This window comes from Mobula birostris, chromosome 29 (assembly GCF_030028105.1).
Source record: "Mobula birostris isolate sMobBir1 chromosome 29, sMobBir1.hap1, whole genome shotgun sequence".
Classification (NCBI taxonomy): domain Eukaryota; kingdom Metazoa; phylum Chordata; class Chondrichthyes; order Myliobatiformes; family Myliobatidae; genus Mobula; species Mobula birostris.
In genome coordinates, this window is record NC_092398.1 from 26,139,130 (window position 1) to 26,160,294 (window position 21,165).

At 48.3% G+C, this 21,165-nt stretch overlaps 1 protein-coding gene across 1 annotated transcript; it reads left to right on the forward strand.

Moving 5' to 3' along the window:
* Positions 1–137: 137 nt before the first annotated feature.
* LOC140190009 (caspase-14-like) lies at positions 138–19,268 on the forward strand. The gene is made up of 7 exons (XM_072246401.1): positions 138–708; positions 3,862–3,959; positions 6,918–7,070; positions 8,543–8,759; positions 11,101–11,208; positions 17,906–18,015; positions 18,860–19,268. Exons 1-7 carry the CDS (start codon positions 696–698, stop codon positions 18,962–18,964), a joined length of 804 nt encoding a protein of 267 aa, XP_072102502.1. The 5' UTR covers positions 138–695; the 3' UTR covers positions 18,965–19,268.
* The last annotated feature ends 1,897 nt before the right edge of the window (positions 19,269–21,165 follow it).

Consider the following 21,165-nt stretch of genomic DNA (forward strand, 5'->3'; position numbering starts at 1 on the left):
ATTAATCACTGACAACGTTCCAAGATCGCCGACTGGCGGCAGGGTTCAGTTGGTAATTATCAAAGGCTGTGTCAGTGCCGACGGATTCCAGGAAAAGGCCACTCTCGTCCCGGAACAAGGGGGCTTTCGGAGAGAGAGAGGATGTGTTGTACTCCACACCACTTCTCTACTCTCCTCCCTCTCCCCCTCCTCTGTAACCATCTATACTACTACAAGTTTGTGTGATCTTTGCCAGAGTACACCCCTCCCTGTCTCTGTAACCCCTCCCTCTCCAACGGCCCTCCCTGCCTCTGTAACGGCCTCCAGCCCCTGCACCCCTCCACATCTCTGTGACCCTCCATCTGGTCCCAATATCTCTCCTTTCTGAAACTCCCCTTCCCCATCTCTATGACCCCTCCCTGTGTCTCCATCACCCTTCCCCGTCTCTTTAAGACCCACCAGCAGGAGACCAACACCCCTCACTGTCTGTCTCTATAACCCCCATCTTTCCCTCTCCCTGTCTGAGGTAAGCCCTTTCTCTTTCACTTTCTTTCTGTCAAAGGAAGCTTCACTCTCCTCACACCCCTCCCCCGGGTAAGAAATGACAGCTGAGGGGTGGGGAGTAGGTTGTAGCTGATTAATCCTGTTCTGCTGTTGAGAACCGGCGTGACTGGATATCACCTGTGGAACGTTGCTGCTGTCTGCCTGGTGCAGGAATGTCTTCCACCGGTGAGTACACGCCTGGTCGGGTGGTGGGGGGAACCTGGCTCTGGGGGTGTCCCGAGACCCTTGTGTTGGGACCCCCATATCGCACTCTCCCTCTCTCAACATCTGTCTCGCTCCCTCTATTCCTCTCTCACTAACTCTTCTCACCCGCTCTCCTTTCTCTCTCTCTCCCTCACCTCTCCCTCCCTCTCTCTCTCTCTCCCCCCTCTCCCTCTCGTCTCCCCACCTGCTTTCCTCACTCTCCCCATGTTTCGATCCTTCTATCCCACTCGCTGCCCTCCCTCTCTCACTACCTCCTCTCTCCCCGTATTCTCTCTCTCGCTCCTTTCTCTCCTTTCTCCCCCTCTCTCTCTCCCCCTCTACCCTCTCCCTTTCTCCCTTCTCTCCCTTTCACACTCCTTTCGCTCTCCCTTCCCCTCACCCCACTCTCTTCCCCCTCTCGCCACTGTCTCTTGCCCCTCCCCCCAGCTGTGGGACGAGGGTGAGCCTTTCTCCCGGAAACCACAGCACAGACACACCCTTGTAAGAATCTCAGCCAGTCCCTGCCCCCACTCGGCAATCTGGGAATGTTGCCAGTGATTAACGAGTGGAGGCCGCTCCATCCCCACCATCCAGTGCTGTCCCTTTGGTCAGTATATTCCCGGCCAGCGGCTATGGGCTTGCAGCGTTCCCAGATTCCAGAGGAAAGGTGCCAGAATGCCAGCTGATTCCGGGAAATGAGACTCCCCTTCCGGGAATCATCAAGAGTTGGGATGTGGGTAAAGGGGAGGATACAGAGGGAGAGAGAAATAGGGGAGGGGGAAGGGAGCGACAAAGGGAGGTGAGGATGGAGGGAAGGGAGGTGGGAGAAGGGGTGGGGGTGAGAGAAGGGGTGTATGGAAGCGACTGAACTGGATGTTTGGAAGATGATTTGGGCCCCAGGCTGAATCGGAAAGGTCAGGTACAGGCCGAATCAAGGTGGTGCAGTCCAGGCTATCGAAGATTTAGCACTGGACCCGATTGAAAATGTCAGGGTGTCGAGGTCCGAGGTGAGGGATGGGCTGGTTCAGGTCACTGCTCCATGACGTTTGCTTGGCTCTGCACTGAAGTAAGGGTCTGTGGACAAAGTGCTTGGGGACTTCAGTTCTGAACATCATTTGTTTGTGTTTATTGTTTGCAGGATTTCTGCTTTATTTCTCTTTTTGCTCATTGGATGTGTGATGATCTTTTTTAAGGGTTTTATTGGGTATCTTTGTTTTGTGGCTGCTGTAAGGAGACAAATCTCAAGCTTGTATAGCGAGTATAGGTATATTCTGATAAAAAATGTACTTTGGAATCTTTGAGAGAGGGAGGATATCATGAAGCTGGAGAGGGAGCTTTCATTTAAAATGCTGGCGGAACTGAGCAGGTCAGGCAGCATCTATGGAAAACGTACGGGCTGAGACCCCCGAAATGTTGACTGTACTATCATTGAACCCTCCGACAAACTTTGTACATCTATAAGTCATAAGAGCCGAATTAGGCCGTTCGGCCCATTGAGTCTGCTCCACCATTTCACCATGGCTGACTCATTTCCTGCTCAGCCCCATTCTCCTGCCTTCTCCCCGTAATCTTCCACACCGTGACTGATGAAGAATGTACCAAGCTCCACCTTAAATGCCCCCAGTGACCCAGCCTCCACTGTTGCCTGTGGCAATGAATTCCACAGATTTACCACCCTCTGGCTGAAGAAATTCCTGCTCATCTCTGTTCTAAATGGACATCCCTCTATTTTGAGAGTGTACACTCTGGTCCTAGACTGCACCGCCACAGGAAACCTCCTCTCCATGTTCACTGTATCAGGGCCTTTCAACATTCAATAGGTTTCAATAACATCCCCCCTCATTCTTCTGAATTCCAATGAGTACAGGCCCAAAGCTATCAAAAGCCCCTCATATGATGACCCTTTCCTGGAATCATTCTCGTAAACCTCCTTTGAATCCTCTCCAATGTCAGCAGATCCTTTTTCAGATAAGGCCCCCAAAACTACCGACGATTCTCCAAGTGAGGCCTCACCAGTGCCTGATTAAGCCTCAACGTTACGTCCTTGCTTTTATGTTTTAGTCCTTTCAAAATGATTGCTACCATTTACCTTCCTCGCCACAGACTCAAGCTGAAAATTAACCTTTAGAGAATCCTGCATGAGGTCTCCCAAGCCCCTTTGTACCTTGGATTTTTGTATGTTCTCTTTATTTAGAAAATAGCGTATGCTTTTATTCCTTGCAGTAACGTTCATGAGCATTTAGGTTCAAAGCAAATGTATTATCAAAGTATATATTTGCCACCATATACAACCCTGAGATTCGTTTTCTTGTGGGCATACTCAACAAGTATACAGAATAATAACTAGAGGAGAATTAATGAAAGACCACCCAATTAGGGCATTAAACCAAAGAACAGATAACAAGTTGCACAAACACAAAAAGAAGAAATAATAAATAAATAAGCGGGAACATGAGATGAAGAGCTCTTGAAAGTGGGTCCATAGGTTTCGGGAAGAGTTCAGTGATGGGGCAAGTGAAGATATCCCCTCTGATTCAAGGGCCTGATGTTTGGGGTAGTGACTGTTCCTGAACCTGCTGGTGTGAGTCCTCCCTTCACTGGGTTTCAGTGAGATCCCCACACCTCAGTTCTTCCCTCTTGCAGGGATGAGGTTCTGTTGCCATTTCCATAGCTCTGGGGTTTTATGGGAAGGCGTTGCTAGCCCTATGTTCAACCCTCTTCCTTTCACAGCCGGGTTTGTGACCGTCCGCAGGGGTGTCTTAACTCATGGTCTTAATATTTATTATTTATTTTGTTATTATTACCATTTCTATAACTTGCCTTTTTCATATTGGTCGATTTTCCCAGTTTTTGTTATGTGATGTTTTCTATTCTTTCTAATGTGTTTCTTACTCTTTACTGTGAATGCCCTCAAAAATGATGAATCTTGGGGTAGTCTATGGTGATGTATACATTATTTACTTTAAACTCTGGAAAGAATGGCAGTGGACAGGCCGTGGTGAAGAGCATTTTTGAGTGAAGTTTCCCTTTGGTTCAGGAGCCTGTTAGTTGAGGGGTAATAACTGTTCCTAAAACCGAGTCTTTCTCTCAACTATGGGCTCCAGGGCTTCATTGATCTTGAATTTGTTTCCTCAGATGTGGACAGCGAAGCTGCCCTGGAGTCCCCTCGTCCAGACAATGATGTGTCGTTGCCATCACCGAGAGCCTCTAGGCCGCAGGACGTGCAGGATCAGGTGGGTCAGGGAGGAGTGGGGTAGACACATCTGGTGAAACGATGTGAGCTCAGTACGCAACAGGGGGCGGTGGTGGGGGAGGAGACCATTAAACAGCACGGGCGTTGACCAGACCCTGGGTGTGGCATCACATGGGCGTCCAACTCGCAGGTCAAATGGGAGAGAGGCCAGAGGTGTGGGTGTGGTCAGTTGTCAGGCTGGTGGACTGGCGAGGGGGTTGGGGGTCCTGTCACCAGTGAGACCAGAGGTTGAGGCCTAGTTTTCAGGGTCCCACTATTGGTGAGTCCAGTGTTCATAGTCTTTGGTTCAGGTTCTCATTCATTGTTGTCTGTGAGTCCTACATTGATACTAAATATTGAGGTCCGAAGACCAGTAGGAAGCCTGGGTCGAGGCCCAAAGGCCAGACACCGATCCGGGTCGAGGCCCAAAGGCCAGACAGCAGTCCCAGTCGAGGCCCAAAAGCCAGACAACGGTCCGGGTCGAGGCCCAAAGGCCAGACAGCGATCCAGGTCGAGGCCCAAAGGCCAGACAGCGGTCCGGGTCGAGGCCCAAAGGCCAGACAGCGATCCGGGTCGAGGCCCAAAGGCCAGACAGCGATCCGGGTCGAGGCCCAAAGGCCAAACAGCGATCCGAGTCGAGGCTCGAAGACCAGCAGGAGGCCTGAGTCGAGGCCTGAAGGCCAGTAGGAGGCCCAGACACTGGTTAGAGGCAGAGGCCAGATAGCGGTCTGGGTCAAGGCACAATTGAGGCACAAACATAGCATACCCACAACTCACTAACTCTAACCTAGATGTCTTTGGAATGTGGGAAGAAATCCACATGGTTGTAGGGAGAACATACAGTGGGAAGGGGGCAGGGAGATAGGAACCGTGGTTGGGGAAAGGGGAAAGGAACGGGAAACACCAGAGGGACATTCTGTACTGATCAATAAACCAATTATTTGGAATCAGATGACCTTGCCTGGTGTCTCAGGGCTGGGTGTGTCTGCTCCCACACCCTTGGCACTCGCTCCCTGCCACCTGTTCCACACCCCTCCACCCTCGCCATTCCCAACACCCTTTGCTCCCAGGGACCCTGTGATCTCCGTCTCAGAGGCCGACCTTAGGCTGTCTTTAAAGAGAGTGAACCCTCGCGATGTGGAATGCCCCAATAGAGTACCTGGCAAGGCTCTGAAAACTTGCGCCAACCAACTGACGGGAGTATTCAAGGACATTTTCAACCTCTCACTGCTATGGGCAGAAGTTCTCACGCTTCAAAAAGGCAACAATTATGCCAGTGCTTAAGAAGAAAAATGTGAGCTGCCTTAATGACTATTGCCCGGTAGCACTCACATTGACAGTGATGAAATGCTTTGAGAAGTTGGTCATGACGAGACTGAACTCCTGCCTCAGCAAGGACCTGGACCCATTGCAATTTGCCCATCACCACAATAGGTCAACGGTAGGCACAATCTCAATAGCTCTTCACAGGGCCGTAGACCACCTGGACAATACAAACCCCTGTGTCAGGATGCAGTTCATTGACTATAGCTCAGCATTTAACACCATCATTCCCATGATCCTGATTGAGAAGTTACAGAACCTGGGCCTCTGTACCTCCCTCTGCAACTGGATCCTCGACTTCCTAACCACAAAACCACGATCTTTGTGGATTGGTGATAATATCTCCTCCTCGCTGATGATCAACACTGGTGCACCTCTCTCTGTAGCCGTGACTGTGCGGCTAGGCATAGCTCAAATACCATCTATAACTTTGCTGATGATACAACCATTGTTGGTAGAATCTCAGATGGAGACAAGAGGGTGTACAGGAGTGAGATATGCCAACTAGTGGAGTGGTGTTGCAGCAACACCCTGGCACTCAACGTCAGCAAGACGAAAGAGCTGATTGTCGATTTCAGAAAGGGTAAGATGATAGAACATATACCAATCCTCATAGAGGGATCGGAAGTGGAGAGTGAACAGTTTTAAATTCCTGGATGTCAAAATCTCTGAGGACCTAACCTGGTCCCAACATATCGATGTAGTTATAAAGAAGACAAGACAGTGACTATACTTCATTAGGAGTTTGAAGAGATTTGGTATGTCAACAAAAACAATCAAAAACTTCTACAGATGTACCGTGGAGAGGATTCTGACAGGCTGTATCACTGTCTGGTATGGAGGGGCTACTGCACAGGACTGAAAGAAGCTGCAGAGATTTGTAAACTTAGTCGGCTCTATCTTGGGCACTAGCCTACCAAGTACCCAGGACATCTTCGGGGAGCGGTGTCTCAGAAAGGCAGCATCCGTTATGAAGGACTTCCAGCACCCAGGGCATGCCCCTTTCTCACTGTTACCATCAGGTAGGAGATACAGAAGCCTGAAGGCACACACTCAGCGATACAGGAACAGCTTCTTCCCCTCTGCCATCCGATTCCTAAATGGACATTGAACCCGTGAACACTACCTCACTTTTTTAATATATATTATTTCTGTTTTTGCATGATTTTAAGTCTATTCTATATATGTATATTGTAATTGATTTATTTATTCTTCTAGATTATGTATTGCATTGAACTGCTGCTGCTAAGTTAACAAATTTCACGACCCATGCTGGTAATAATAAATCTGATTCTGATTTATAAACTGGCTCTCCGTTCCATGTTGACAAATACAGTAGTGTGCAAAAGTCCCGTTCACCCTAACAATAGAAAATCTGCAGATGCTGGAAATCCAAGCAACACACACAAAATGCTCCTGTTCACACTCGCTATCTACATGTGCCTAAAGCTTTTGCACGTTACTGTATAAACTTGTTACAGGCAGCGGCAGGATTTGAACCCAGATTACTGGCACTGTAAAGGCGTTACGCGAACCGCTAAACTACTGCAGATTAATTCGTTGAAGTTATTCAGGGGTTTGTAGGTAATGGTGGGACAGAAATGTGATGTGATATTTCCTGTATTCTATCTCACAGGATGACCGCTACAACATGTCCGGTGTAAGGAAGGCCTTCATCCTCTGTGTCACAGAGCAGAGAGAAGGGGCCAAAATAGATTTGCGTAATCTCAAGGATATATTGCGGACCCTGGGTTTCGAAGTGACTGAGTGTATCAATCCGACTGGCAAGGTGAGGTATTTTCATAGTGTTTGTTCACTGTAGAGGGTCAATATTTCTCACTCACTCTTAGAGAAATTGGGGGGGCATATCACCTGTTCCCCCCCCCCCCATGTTGGCAAAGGGATTCTCAGATTTGAGAAGGGTCGAAATCGGAACGACTTTGTTATTGTCACGTGAACAGTGAGGAGGAGATGGTCACCTCTTTGTACACTGTGGCTTTGTGAAGAGGGTCTGGATAAGGCAGCAGGGATCTACAAGTTGCTACAAGAAAGACAAAGAAGGACCGGCTGTGATGAAATGGTGAAGTAGACTTGATGGGCTAAATGGCCTAATTCTGCTCCTGTATCTTATGGTCAGGCCCCGGCATCTGCTTGGCAGAGGACTTGTCTGGTCTTCTGGGAGAGTAGGGGCGGGGGGGACACGCAGTGACAGACAACGAGTGAGTACCCCGGTGAAGGACGCCCAAAGCATGCTTAAGCCAGTTCCATTTGCCTGTACTTGGCCCGTGTCATAAGACACCATCCACTACGTGACAATTAACCAATTTACTAACTTATCGTTTTCCATTTGTACAACTTCAATTTACTGAGAAGATCTGTATGGATGGGAAACAATTCAAATGTTTAGACTGTGCTTGCTGTTCTGTACTTAATATTTCAGTAATCTTGTATATATACTGGCTGATTAAGCATTCTTGTTCATTTAAGTAATCCGTTACAGGTTGTATGTATAAATACGTGAATTGCATATTACTGTCATATCGCATACAGTTTGCCCACTACAGAAAGGATGTTGAGGCTTTGGAGAGGGTGCAGAGGAGGTTTACCAGAATATTGCCTAGTTTGTGTGCTATCACGAGAGGCTGGATAAACTTGGGTTGTTTTCTCTGGAGTGCCGGAGGCTGAGAGAAGATCTGATATGTGAGGCATTGATACAGGAGACGGGGAGTATCTGTTTCCCAGGGTTGAGATGTTTAATACCAGAAGGGCATGCACGAAGGTGAGAGGGGGTAGGTTCAAAGGGGTAAGTTTTTTACTCAGTGCCTGGAATGTACTCACTGGTATGGTGGTAGAGGCAAATATATTAGAGGTTTCTAAGAGCAGTTTGAATTGGCACATAAATGTGCGGAAGATGAAGGGATATGGACTTTGTGTAAGTAGGAGGGAATAGTGCTTGGGTGTATTCTTTTTACTTTTTAGCTGGTTCAGCACAACATTGTGGGCCGAATGGCCTGTTCCTGTGCTGTATCTTCTATGTTCTATCATGCTACCATGTGAAACGTGCACACCTTGCATAAAGTAAACCCAAAGTTCCCCGACTCCCGTGTCTTCATTTGAATTAGTCCAATGTTTTGAAATGACAAACCTGTACTTGCTCAGCATCTGAACCAAGTTTGGATGCAGGGCGAGGAGCAATAGTCTCACGAGCCGTGGCCAGAGGGGCAGTAAACAAGGGCATTCACACCTTGGCTCTTCACGCAGGAAATCATCTCCTCCCTGGAGAAGTACCGTGACAGCATCGAGGACGAAGTCTGCTGCTCCTTCGTGTTCATTCTGGCGCACGGATCGGAGGGCAAGGTTAAGGGTCGTGACGAAAAAGAGGTTGACCTTGAGGAGATCTTTGACATGTTCAACAACGAGGAGTGTCTTCGTCTGCAGCAGAAGCCCAAGGTGTTCGTCATCCAAGCCTGCCGAGGAGGTGAGAACAGAGAGAGACACACAAAGATAGAGAGAGAAAGAGAGGAAAACAAAGAGACAGAGAGTGACACAGACAGAGAGACGGGGGACAGACAGAGAGAGTGACAGAGAGAGACAGATAGACAGCCGGAGAGAGAGAGATGAGATTGGGAGAGACAGGCAGGCAGAGAGACTGTGAGACACAGACAGAAAGAGATATCTATGAGATGGAGAGAGACACGCAGGCAGACACTCGGGGAGAGAGAGAGAGAGAAGGAGACTGAGAGAAGAGCAGGCAAACCAGAGGAGAGTAAAGCGGGAAAGACAGAGAGTGATGGGGGAGGATGAGATGAGGGAAGGGGACTAGAGGAAAAGGGAATGAGAAGGGATGGGAGGGGTTAACAAGGAAAATCAGTGGAAAAAGCAACTTGGGGAACTTAGGCAAACACATTGCACGCCTCACCACACCCCCCTCCGTAAGTGGGGGTGAGAGGGCAGCGACAGAGAGGGGTGAGGGTAAGAGAAAGGACAGAGAGAAAGAGAGAGACTGACAGAGAGTAAGAGGTATCTCTGTTCCTAAGGCAGGGGTCTCAGAACCATTTCCAAATGCAGCTTTCCCCAATCACCCGGGGGATACGTACTCGCTGGTAGAGGACATTCCTGAACTACTCAGACAGGACCATCATCCCCCAGACAACAGGAAGATGTGCCCTGTCTCAATACTGGCACAGGGTTAATCAGGGTGGGGTGAGGTGAGGGGGATGGAGTGAGGAGGTGTTGGTGTGCGGGGTAGGGTGAGGGGGATGCGGTGGGGGTGTTGGGGTCAAGGGGATGGAGTGAGGGTGTTGAGGTAAGGGGGATAGGGTGGGGGTGATGGGGTGAGGAGGATAGGGTGGGGGTGATAGGATGGGGTGAGGGGATGGGGTGGGGGTGTTGGGATGAGGGGGATGGGGGGGTTGTTGGGCTGAGGGGGATAGGGTGGGGGTGATGGGGTGGGGGTGTTGGGATGAGGGGGATGGGGGGATGGGGGTAGGGTGAGTGGGATGGGGTGAGGGGGATGCGGTGGGGGTGTTGGGGTCAAGGGGATGGAGTGAGGGTGTTGGGGTGAGGGGGATGGGGGTGGGGTGAGTGGGATGGCGTGGCTTTCCCTGAGGCCCACAGGACCAGGAATGCTGCTAGTTGGATCAGGATGAGACGTATTTGTCGCTTCCTGCATTCAATATACTCCAGGCTCATCCTGTCTCTCGATTGTAATTCCTGCTCTCTCCACTCACCCCTTGGCACCTCTCATGGCTGGAATTTTCTCAGGGCGGCACGGTTATCGTGACACCATTGCAGTGCCAGTGACCCGGGTTCGATCACTGTCAGTAAGGAGTTTCTCCGCTCTCACGAAACCGCTTGGGAGCAAATTCCATGCATTTACCACCCTAAGGAAGGGAAGGAATTTTTCATCCCATTTCAAATTGCTTTGGTTGTACCCCCACCCCCACCCCCATCCCCACCCAGAGACAAAAGAAACAAACCCCTCCCAGGGTTTACACACAACCTGTTCTTTGCAAGTATGTGATGGGACAGTGTGGAGGGAGATTCACTCTCTGTCTGACCCTGGGAGTGTGTGATGGGACAGTGTGGAGGGAGCTTCCTCTGTGTCTGACCCTAGGAATATGCGATGGAACAGTGAAGAGGGAGTCTCACCCTGTATCTGACCCCAGGAGTGTGTGATGTTACTGTGTGGAGGGAGCTTCACTCTGTGTCTGACCCCAGGAGTGTGTGATGTTACTGTGTGGAGGGAGCTTCACTCTGTGTCTGACCCCGGGAGTGTGTGATGGGATGGTGTGAAGGGAGATTCACTCTGTGTCTGACCCCGGGAGTGTGTGACGGGACGGTGTGGAGGGAGCTTCACTCTGTGTCTGACCCCGGGAGTGTGTGATGTTACTGTGTGGAGGGAGCTTCACTCTGTGTCTGACCCCAGGAGTGTGTGATGTTACAGTGTGGATGGAGATTCACTCTGTGTCTGACCCCGGGAGTGTGTGATGGGACGGTGTGGAGGGAGCTTCACTCTGTGTCTGACCCCGGGAGTGTGTGATGGGATGGTGTGAAGGGAGATTCACTCTGTGTCTGACCCCGGGAGTGTGTGACGGGACGGTGTGGAGGGAGCTTCACTCTGTGTCTGACCCCGGGAGTGTGTGATAGGATGGTGTGAAGGGAGATTCACTCTTGTGATGGGACGGTGTGGAGGGAGTTTTTCTCTCTGTCCGTCTCTGGGATTGTTTGTTGGGGCGGTGTGTGGGGAATTTTACTTTCTATCTGACTCTGGGATTATGTGATGAGATATGATGGTAAATTTTGAGGTATTTTTCTAGATAAGCAAGACAGTGGAGTTTCTTTGACCGACTTCCGTGCTTTGCCTTTGGAACCTGATGAACTCCCGAAGGTTTCGGACACCTTTGTCGTGTACCCCTCAATACCAGGTTAGTTGTCTCCTTGCTCCATCGTCGATTCCAATCCACCCTGAGTCTGCTCTTCCCTGTCCTAATCACCAACAACATTCTAGTCTGGGTTATCTGACCTTCGCTCTTGTGTTGGACCCCAATTCCATAATCCCTACTGTGATCCCTAATTGCTCAGTCTTTCCTTGCTCACCGTTCCTGGTTTCTGACCCATATCCAGATCTTCCACATCCTAGACTCAAACCAAAAACTGAAATGCCATCGCAATTTTTCCCAATCCCCATCCCAAAGTGTCTACAATTCCAATCTTCACAATCTCCATTCCAATCTTACAATCCCCATCCCAGTGTCTACAATTCCAATCTTCACAACCTCCATTCCAATCTTATGGTCCTCGTCCCAAAGCATCCACAATTCCAGATTTAGCTACCTTCCCAATCCCCATCCTAAAGTGTCAGCAATCCTAGGCTTCCAAGTCCCCGTCTCGAAGCATCCTCAATTCAGTCTTCCAAGTCCCCGTCCCAATCTACCTAGTCACCATCCCAATGCATCCACCATTGCAATCTTTGCAATACGCTTCCCAAAGAATGCATAATCCCTATCTCCCTATCTCCCCAATCCCCACCCCAAAGCATCCACAATTGCAACTTCCTATACCAACCCAAAACGCCCAGGATTCCACTCTTCCCTGTCCTCATTCCAAAGTGTCTGCAATCCCAGTTTTCCCAATCCCCATCCCAAAACATCGACCATTTCAGATCTCTCAGACCCAAATCCCAACCCAGGAGAGGCCCCATCGTCTGCTCCCAAGATCCTGGATTGGCCCGATTTGGCGACACGCATAGCAAGATCCCACACGCTGTGATTGTTGGCCCCCTCTGGGTGCCTTGGTTGTCCTAGGTCTCTCTCTATCATACATCCCAGGCAGGGTGTCTCGCTCACCGCTAAGGCCATACTGGAGCAATAGATTTCTTGATATTGAGGGGGGGGGTGTTTTGAGGGTGATAGCAGGCAGTACAGTTGTCTTTCCAATGAATGGTCGGGTTGAGGGCCGAATGGCCTCCTAATAGTCATCTTCAGTTAGGGTTCAGCTGTCCATCTTTGCTCGTTTCGCTGCTGGTGTTTAGAGCAGAAATGAAAGTCCTTCATCTCTGGTGGTGTTCAGGGCTTCCTTTATCATGTCAGACTTCCTCTCGGTTTCCACGACTGTCAGTCACTCAAGTCCCGGGTGGAAACTCAGGAAGACCACCACACTCAGATGTAGAAAGATTCTTCACTGCTGTTTCTGTAATAATTTTGTTGTACCAGTCAGGGTTGTTGGCCCTAAAGCTGGAGGACCAGCGAGCCATTCTTAGCCTCACCTCTACCCTTTGACCTGCTTGGCATGGGTGATCCTGCCAAGAGCCAAAGCATAAAAGCCTGACACCAGCCAACAGAACTCTCTCCGGGTCATTGAAGCATGCAAGTCTCCAAACCCTGTGACGAGGTTGTGGTCCTCTTCGAGGGCAGCAGTGCGAGGGAACACAATCACGACGCAGAATAAAGTGTCACAATTACAGAGAAAGTGCAGTGCAGGCAGACAATAAGGTAAACTGTGAGATCCATGTTAATGTACTAGGGAAATGTTCAGTGGTCTTACAATATCGGTGTAGAAGCTATCCTTGAGTCTGATGGGACGTGCTTTTGAATCTGCTGCCCGATGGGACAGGAGAGGAGAGAGAATATCTGGGGTGGGTAGCGTTTTTGATTTTGCTGGCTGCTTTACTGAGGCAGGAGGAAGTGTAGGTAAAGCCCATGGAGGGGAGGCTGGTTTCCATGGTCACCAAGCAAATTCCACACCTCGCTGCAGTTTTTCACGGTCACGGGCAGAGCAATTGCCATACCAAGCTGTGACACAACCGGGTAGGATGCTTTTTGTGGTATTTCAATTTTTTTAAATCAGTGGGGCCAAATTTTCTTAGTCTCCTCGAGGGAGTCAAAGCTTGGCTGCCCTGTCTACGTGATGTTTACACCAAAGAAGTTGAAGGTCTTGACTGCCTTCACCTTGACACCTTTGGTACAGCGAAAGTGTGTCTCTGCCCTTCCTGAAGACAATGACCAGCTCTTTGGTTTTGTTGACATTGAGGGAAAGGTTATAGTTTTGACATCATCTCATTGAAATCTTTGGCAAACTTGTATAGATGCACAGTGGAGAGATTCCTGACTGATTGCATCACGGCCTGGTATGGAAACACCAAAGCCCAGGAATGGAACGGTCTACAGAAAGTGATGGATACAGCCCAGTCCATCACAGGCAAAGCCCTCCCCACCCCTGAGCACATCTACTAGGGGCTCTGCCACAAGAAAGCAGATTGGGGAGGCATTCATAATGATCTTTCACGAATAAATGGATCCTGGCATAGTTCTAGAGTACTGGAAAATTGCAAATGTCACTCCACTCTTCAAGAAGGGAGGGAGGGAGGCAGAAGAAAGGAAATTATAGGCCAGTTCACCTGACCTCAGTGAGTGGGAAGATGTTGGAGTTGATTGTTAAGGAGGTGGCTTTAGGATACTTGGAGGCACATGATAAAATAGGCCAAAGTCAGCATGGTTTCCTTAAGGGAAAATCTTGCCTGACAAATCTGTTTGTCACATGACTGGCAACAATGAATATAGAAATGAGTCAGGTTTTATTAACAAACAAACATTTATTAAACTCGACTCAACATTAGTGAAAAGATAAACAAACAAAAACCTTAACCGGAAGTAAACCGCTATGCGGCCATTTGACAAACCGCCAAACTCAGTACTAGTTCTTAAAACAAGTCTTAAAGTGATAAATTCGAACACAGTTCCTAGAATGGTAAATTCTAAAGTCCAAGAGATTGATACAGTCAATTAGGAGGGACTTTCTTGAAGTAAAGAATTCCTCAAAGACTTGACGTTACTGCTGATCCCAGTCAGAACCTGCTTTGTCCGCAGGATTCACAATGGCGGAAATAAAACGGTTTAAAGGAACTGACCTTTCCTCTGTAGAATAGACACTGCACAACCTTTTCTGCTTTAGCAGAGGTTATCTCATGCAGATCACTCTTTCTTGAATGAAGATTCCACAATGGTCGGTCCTCTCCAATACCGCCGAACGATATCAGCTTTACTCGACTCCTTCAGGTTCCGTACTTTAGTAATGTCTTCACTCTCCAATACTACTGAAAAGGTACACCAACAAATCTGGCAGCTATTGGTGAAACTGCCAGCCCAACACTTGTGTACCTTACAATAGAAAGTAAAATTCCGTTTTAAAATTAAACTGCGTCATGGGACGAATACACAGCATAGCGGAGTATCTGACTGACGATCTAACTGAAAACTAACTGCATCACCGGGGTCTCCCCTTTATACCCATGGTGAACATGTCATCACGTGACCTTCCATCGGTGGGAAAATTACATCAGGTGACCTCCAAAAGACCATTACATCATGCCCATCAGCTACTCAATTACATCATGGTCATGAGACAGTCACAAGATATCCGTGAGGTTTGTAACATGTTGGAATTCTTTGAAGACGTAATAAGCAGGATAGACAAAGGAGAATCATTGGATGTTGTGTACTTGGATTTTCTGAAGGCTTTTGACAAAGTGCCATGCATACAGCTTAAGATCCCGTGGAATTACAGGAAGTGTAATGGACAAAGTGTAATGGAAGACTTGCACGGACAAAGAAGTGGCTGACTGGCCTCTAGTTGACTGGGGTGACTAGTGGTGTTCCACAGAGGTCTATATTGGGACCGGTTCTTTTTATGTTGTATGTCAATGATTTGGATGATGAAATTGATGGCTTTGTGATTGTTTGTGGACAATACAAAGATAGGTGGAGGGGCAGGTAGCGCTGAGGAAGCAAGGAGACTGCAGAAGGGCTTAGAGTAGGAGAATAGGCAAGGAAATGACAGATGGAATACCGTGTCCAGATGTGTATGGTCATGTACTTTGGCAGGAGGAATAAAAGCATAGACTATTTTCTAAGCAGAGAGACTATTCAGGAATCTGAGATGCAAAGGGACTTGGGATTCCCTAAAGGTTAATTTGCAGATTGAGTTTGTGGTAAGGAAGGCAAATGCAACGTTAACCTTCATTTCAAGAGGACTAGAGTACAAAAGCAAGGATGTATGTTGAGGCTTTATAAGGCATTGGTGAGGCCTCACTTGGAGTATTGTGAGCAGTTTTGGTTCCCTTGTTTAAGAAAGAATGTCCTGACATTGGAGAGGGTTCATGAGAATGGTTCCGGGAATGAAAGGGTTATCATATGAGCAATGATTGAAGGCTCTGGGCCTGTACTCACTGGAATTTAGAAGAATGAGGTGGGATCTCATATAAACCTATCGAATGTTGAAAGGCCTAGATAGAGTGGATGTGGAGAGGATGTTTTCTTTGGAGGGGGACTCTAGGACCAGAGGGCACAGCCTCAAAATAGAGGAACGTTTATTTAGAACAGAATGAGAAGGAATTCCTTTAGCCCGAGGGTGGTGGATCTGTGGAATTGGTTGCCACAGGTAGTTGTGGAGGCCATCATTGGGTATATTTAAGATGGCAGTTGATAGCTTCTCGATGAGTTAGGGCGTGAAAGGTTATGGGGAGAAGGCAAGAAATTGGGGCTGAGAGGGAAAAGCTGAATCACAGTAAGTGTGTATATATAAAATAGTTAAATTAAATAAGTAGTGCTAAAATAGAAATTTTTAAAAAGTGAGGTAGTGTTTATGGGTTCGATGTCCATTCAGACATCTGATGGCAGAGGGGAAGAAGCTGTTCCTGAATCGTTGAGTGTGTGTCTTCAGGCTCCGGTATCACCTTCTGGACGGCAGCAGTGAGAAGGGGGCTTGTCCTGGGTGGTGGGGGTCCTTGATGATGGATGCTGCCTTTTTCAGGCATCATTTCTTGAAGATGTTCTGATAATACCGAGGCTGATACCCATGATGGAGCTGACTAAGCTTACAACTCTGCAGCTTATTTTCATCCTGTGCAGTAGCCCCCACCCCCACCACCGCCCCCCATACCAGACGGTGATGCAGCCAGTTAGAATGCTGTCCGTGGTACATCTGTAGAAATTAGTGAGTTTGATGACGTTCCAGATCTCCTAAACTCTAATGAAATATAGCCGCTGTTGTGTCTTTGTAACTGTGTTTCCTCATGTTTGCGTTAATTATGCTGGGCCCAGGATAGATCTTCAGAGAGGTTAGCACCCGGAAGCTTGAAATTGTTCACTCTTTCTACTTCTGATCACCCTGTGAGGATTGCCGTGTGTTCCTTGTCTTACCTTTTCTAAAGTCCACAATCAGTTCTTTGGTCTTACTAACGTTGAGTGTAAGGTTGTTGGTGCGACACCACTCAACTAGCTGGTGTATCTCCCTCCGTACGCCCTCTCGTCTCCATCTGAAATTCTTCCAACAATGGTTGTACCATCAGCAAATTTATAGATGGCATTTCAGCTGTGCCTAGCCACACAGTGTAGGGAGAGTGGAGCAGTGGGCTAAGCACTCATCGCTGAAGTGCACCGGTGTTATCGTCAGTGAGGTGGAGATGTCATTTCCGATCCACACAGGTTGTGGTCTTCTGGTTAGGAAGTTGAGGATCCAGTTGCAGAGGAAGGTACAGAGGCCCAGGTTCTGTAGCTTTTTGATCGGGACTGTAGAAACGATGGTGTTAAATGCTGAACTATAGTCAATGAATAGCATCCTGACATAGGTGTTTGTATTGTCCAGGTGATTCAAGACCATATGGAGAGTCATTGAGATCGTGTCCATCTATTATGACGATAGGCAAGTTGCAGTGGGTCCAGGTCCTTCTAGCTGTGACCACCCTCTCAGAGCATTTTATCACTGCAGATGTAAGTGCTACTGGACGATAGTCGTTAAGGCAGATCACCTTTCGGCAATGGTATAATTGTTGCCTTTTTGAAGCAGGTGGGAACTTCCAACTGTAACAATGAAAGATTGAAAATGTCTTTAAACACACCCACCAGCCGATTGGCACAGGTTTTCAGAATCTTAGCAGAAACTCCATCGGGCCCTGCTACCATGTGAGGGGTTACCCTCCTGAAAGACAGCCTGACGTCGACCTCTGAGACAGCGATCACAGGATCAACGGGTGTAGAAGGGATCTTCACTGCTGTAGTTTTATTCTCCCTTTCATATCGAGTACAAAGGGCATTGAGCTTGACTGGGAGTGAAGCCACGTTGCCATTTATGCTGTTGGGTTTCACTTTTTAGGAAGTAATGGCCTGCAGACCCTGCCAGAGTTGACATGCATCCAACTTCATCTCCAACCTTATTCAGAATTGTTCCTTAGCTCTTGAAATAACGCTCTGGAAATCGTACCTGTTTTTTCTTGTACAGACCTGGGTCACCAAACTTGAATGCCACAGATCACTAACCCTCAGCAGACCCTCCCGGTTCATCCATGGCTTTTCATTCGGGTATGCACGGTACGTTCTCGTGGCCACACACTCATCCACACAGGTTTGGATGAAGTCAGTTACGGCTGCGGTGTACTCAATCAGACTCTGAGATGAAACCCTGAGTACAGTCCAGTCCGTCGATTCAAAGCAATCCTGTAAGCAATCTTGCGCCTCCCTTGTCCGTACCCTCTTGCTCCTCACTGCTGGTGCTGATAATAAATCAATTGATAGGGCTTCCTGTTCCCACCCTCTCCTCCATCCTAATTGCTCTGTAATTCCTCTGCAGGTTACGTGGCCTATCGGCACACAACTCAGGGATCATTCATGATCACATTCATGACGGAGGTCTTCAGAAGCCACTGGAACCGGGAGCATCTGTATGACATGTTCGTCAGGGTAAGGCAGAGTTAGGCGATTGGGGTGTGAAGGAAGAGGGGAGAGAGATTGACTTATCCCTCAGCCCCACTCAGAGGGGAGAAGGTCCTCGTTTCCCTTGTTTGCCGGTTGGAATGTGCCAGAGGAGCTCAGCAGATCAGGCAATGACTGTGGACGGGAATAAACAGTCGACGTTTCGGGCCTAGACCCTTCATCAGGACTGGAAAGGAAGGGGGAAGAAGCCAGAACAAAAAGGTGGGGAGGGGGAAAGGGGGAGGAGCAAAAGTTGGCCTGAGATAAGCGAGGCAGGTGGGATGAAGCAGAAATCTGGGAGGTGATAGGTGGAAGAGGTAAAGGGCTGAAGAAGAAGGAACCTGATAGGAGGGGGCAGTGGACCATGGGAGAAAGGGAAGGAGGAGAGGCACCAGCGGGAGGTGATGGCAAGTGAGGAGAAGAGAAGGGGTAATAGGCGAGCCAGAATGGGGAATGAAGAGAGAAGGGGAGGGGAGAAATTCTGGAGGTTAGAGAAATCAGTGTTCATACTATCAGGTTGTAGGCCATCCAGATGGAATATGAGGTGTTTCTCCTCCAACCTGAGTGTGGCCTCATCATGGCAGAAAAGGAGGCCATGGAGTAACACGTCCGAAAGGCAGTGGAATTTAAACGAGTGGCCACCTGCCTGTTGTGAGAGATGGAGCGAAGGTGCTGAAAGAAGTGTCCCCCCACCCCCTATCTACATTGAGTCTCACCGCTGGAGATTTCCAGCATCAGCAGAATCTCTTGTGTTTGTGCTGGGTTTACATGTTGGACCTTGAATTCCTGCTGGCCTATTCTCCAACTGAACCAACACGATTGGGTCTTTCAGGTGAACCGACGGATGGTGAGCGGAAGATATCAACAGGAAGGGTACAAGACCACTCTGGTGATGGAATCGACCCTGACCAAGGCCATCTACCTCAAACGCACCTGATGCTGAAGGTTGAGACACTCCGCACATCCCCTCCCCTCTCCCCACTCCCCACCTGCCCTCTCCTCTCTCCCTCCCTCTCTTCCCACTCTCCACTCCCCTCCCACGCTCTTCCCCCTTTCCTTCCTCTCCTCTCCCCTGACCCTCCCCCTCCTTTCCTCAGAACACACTTGCTGAGACTCACTCTCGCTCACTCTAGCGTTCTCTTGTTTCATTGTGAGAGTTCGGGCCCCTGCGGAGTTTGTCGATTTGGGTGGACGTCCTGCGGCCCTTCAGCATCAAGTAATAATGAAGACTGGCAATAAATCAGAATACTTTAATCAAATGCAGAACTTTCTGACCATTTATTCACTTCTGGGGTCTCGATGTCTCAAAAGGTTCCCCACCCTGCTGCCTGTTTCAGGAGTGGGGTGACCCCCTCACTCTCGAACCTCCGTGGGGAAGGGGCTCCCATTGTGCTGTTGTAGAGGGAGTTTGAGGAGTTAGACCCATTGACGGTTATATATTTCCAGAAAGGATGGCGGACCTCTTTTGGTGGAGTTTTACAGAATGGGGGAGATGGTGGGAGGGTCTCATTGAAACCTGCACTGAACAACAACATTTTTTCAAGGTGTTGCTTCCCCTGGCATTTTTTATGGTTATGCTGGACCACTTGAAGGTGAACACAAATGTAATTTCAGACCACTTGTAACACGTAGGAATTTGGAGAAACAAGGAATTAACTTTTATTGCATAACAGCGCTGATTCTTTGCAATAGAATCAACAGAGCTAAAAATGTTGATGATTTTCATTTGTGCTCAGTGTCTGAGGCTTCTCGCTTAAGTGTCCAACAATAATCAGCCAGCATCGCCCTGAAATCATTTCTCCAGGACCGCAGTGTCCTGGTGAAACCTTTCACCTTGCTCGTCACTGACAGCACCAAGATTGGCAGGGCAGGTCTAAATGGGAACGCAGGAAATGAATCTTTAGTGACTAGTTGCACTCCATGATTTTGTCTGCTTGAAGCATGTTGTCAGCCAGCTGCACCTAGTTTGGTGCTCTGTGTATTATCCAAGTAGATATCTGTCACCATACCATATACAACCCAGAGATTCATTTTTATTTCTTTATTGCGATACAGCATGGAATAGGCCTTTTCGGCTCACATTTTCACAATAACTAATTAACCTAGCAACCAGTTCCTCTTTAGTCCATGAGAGGAAACTGGAGCACCTGGAGGAAATACACGGTCAATGGGAGCACATACAAACTTTACAGACAGCGGTGGAATACTCAATAAATCCACAATAGAATCAATGAAAGACTGCGCCAACTTAGACATTTAACTAGTGTGCAAAAGACAACAAATGATGCAAATACAAAAAAAAGGAAATAATAAAAATTTTTAGAGGAGGAGAAGATGGCGGCGAGACACAGCACATGCGGCCTCGCCGGTGAATGATATCTATAATCTGTCAAGTAGGGGACCGTGTACAATTCTGATTTGATGGAGACAGACGTGACAGTAAGGAGGAACATCTAGAAAACTTCTGAAATACCCGCTTCGCTGCCGCTGCTACTGTGTGGTAACCGGAATCTCTGGAGCAGAAGGCCCCGAAATCCTCGGCTTTGCTTGTTTCAGCGGCTGGGGCGAGGTCGAAGGAGCTCGGCAGAGGATAACACTCGGGAGGCTGTATCGGAGGGGCTGGTCAAAATTTTCGGACAGACGGACAGACTTGGTGTCGGCTGTGGTCGGCTGCTTCCAAAGCATCGGCGGTTGTCGGTGCCTTGGAGGTTTATGGCAGGGAGTTTCTCCCTTTTGCCACCTGCTATCGGGGACTCGGGAGTTGATTGGGACTTGAGACTTTTTTTTTTTACCGTGCCCATGGTTTGTTCTTTATCAAATTATGGTATTGCTTTGCACTGCTGTAACTATATGTTATAATTTTGTGGTTCTGTCAGTGTCAGTCTTTGGTTTGTCCTGTTTTCTGTGATATCACTCCAGAGAAACGTTGTATCATTTCTTAATGCATGTATGCATTTCTAAATGACAATAAAAAGAGGACTGAGTGTTCTCATAATCCAAAAAAAACAATAAATAAACAAACAAGCAAGCAACCTTTACCTCCCTGTTCAACTGGATACTTGACTTTCTCACTGGAAGACCACAAACAGTGCAGATGGGAAATAATATCTCCTTGCTGACTATCTCCACTGGTGCTCT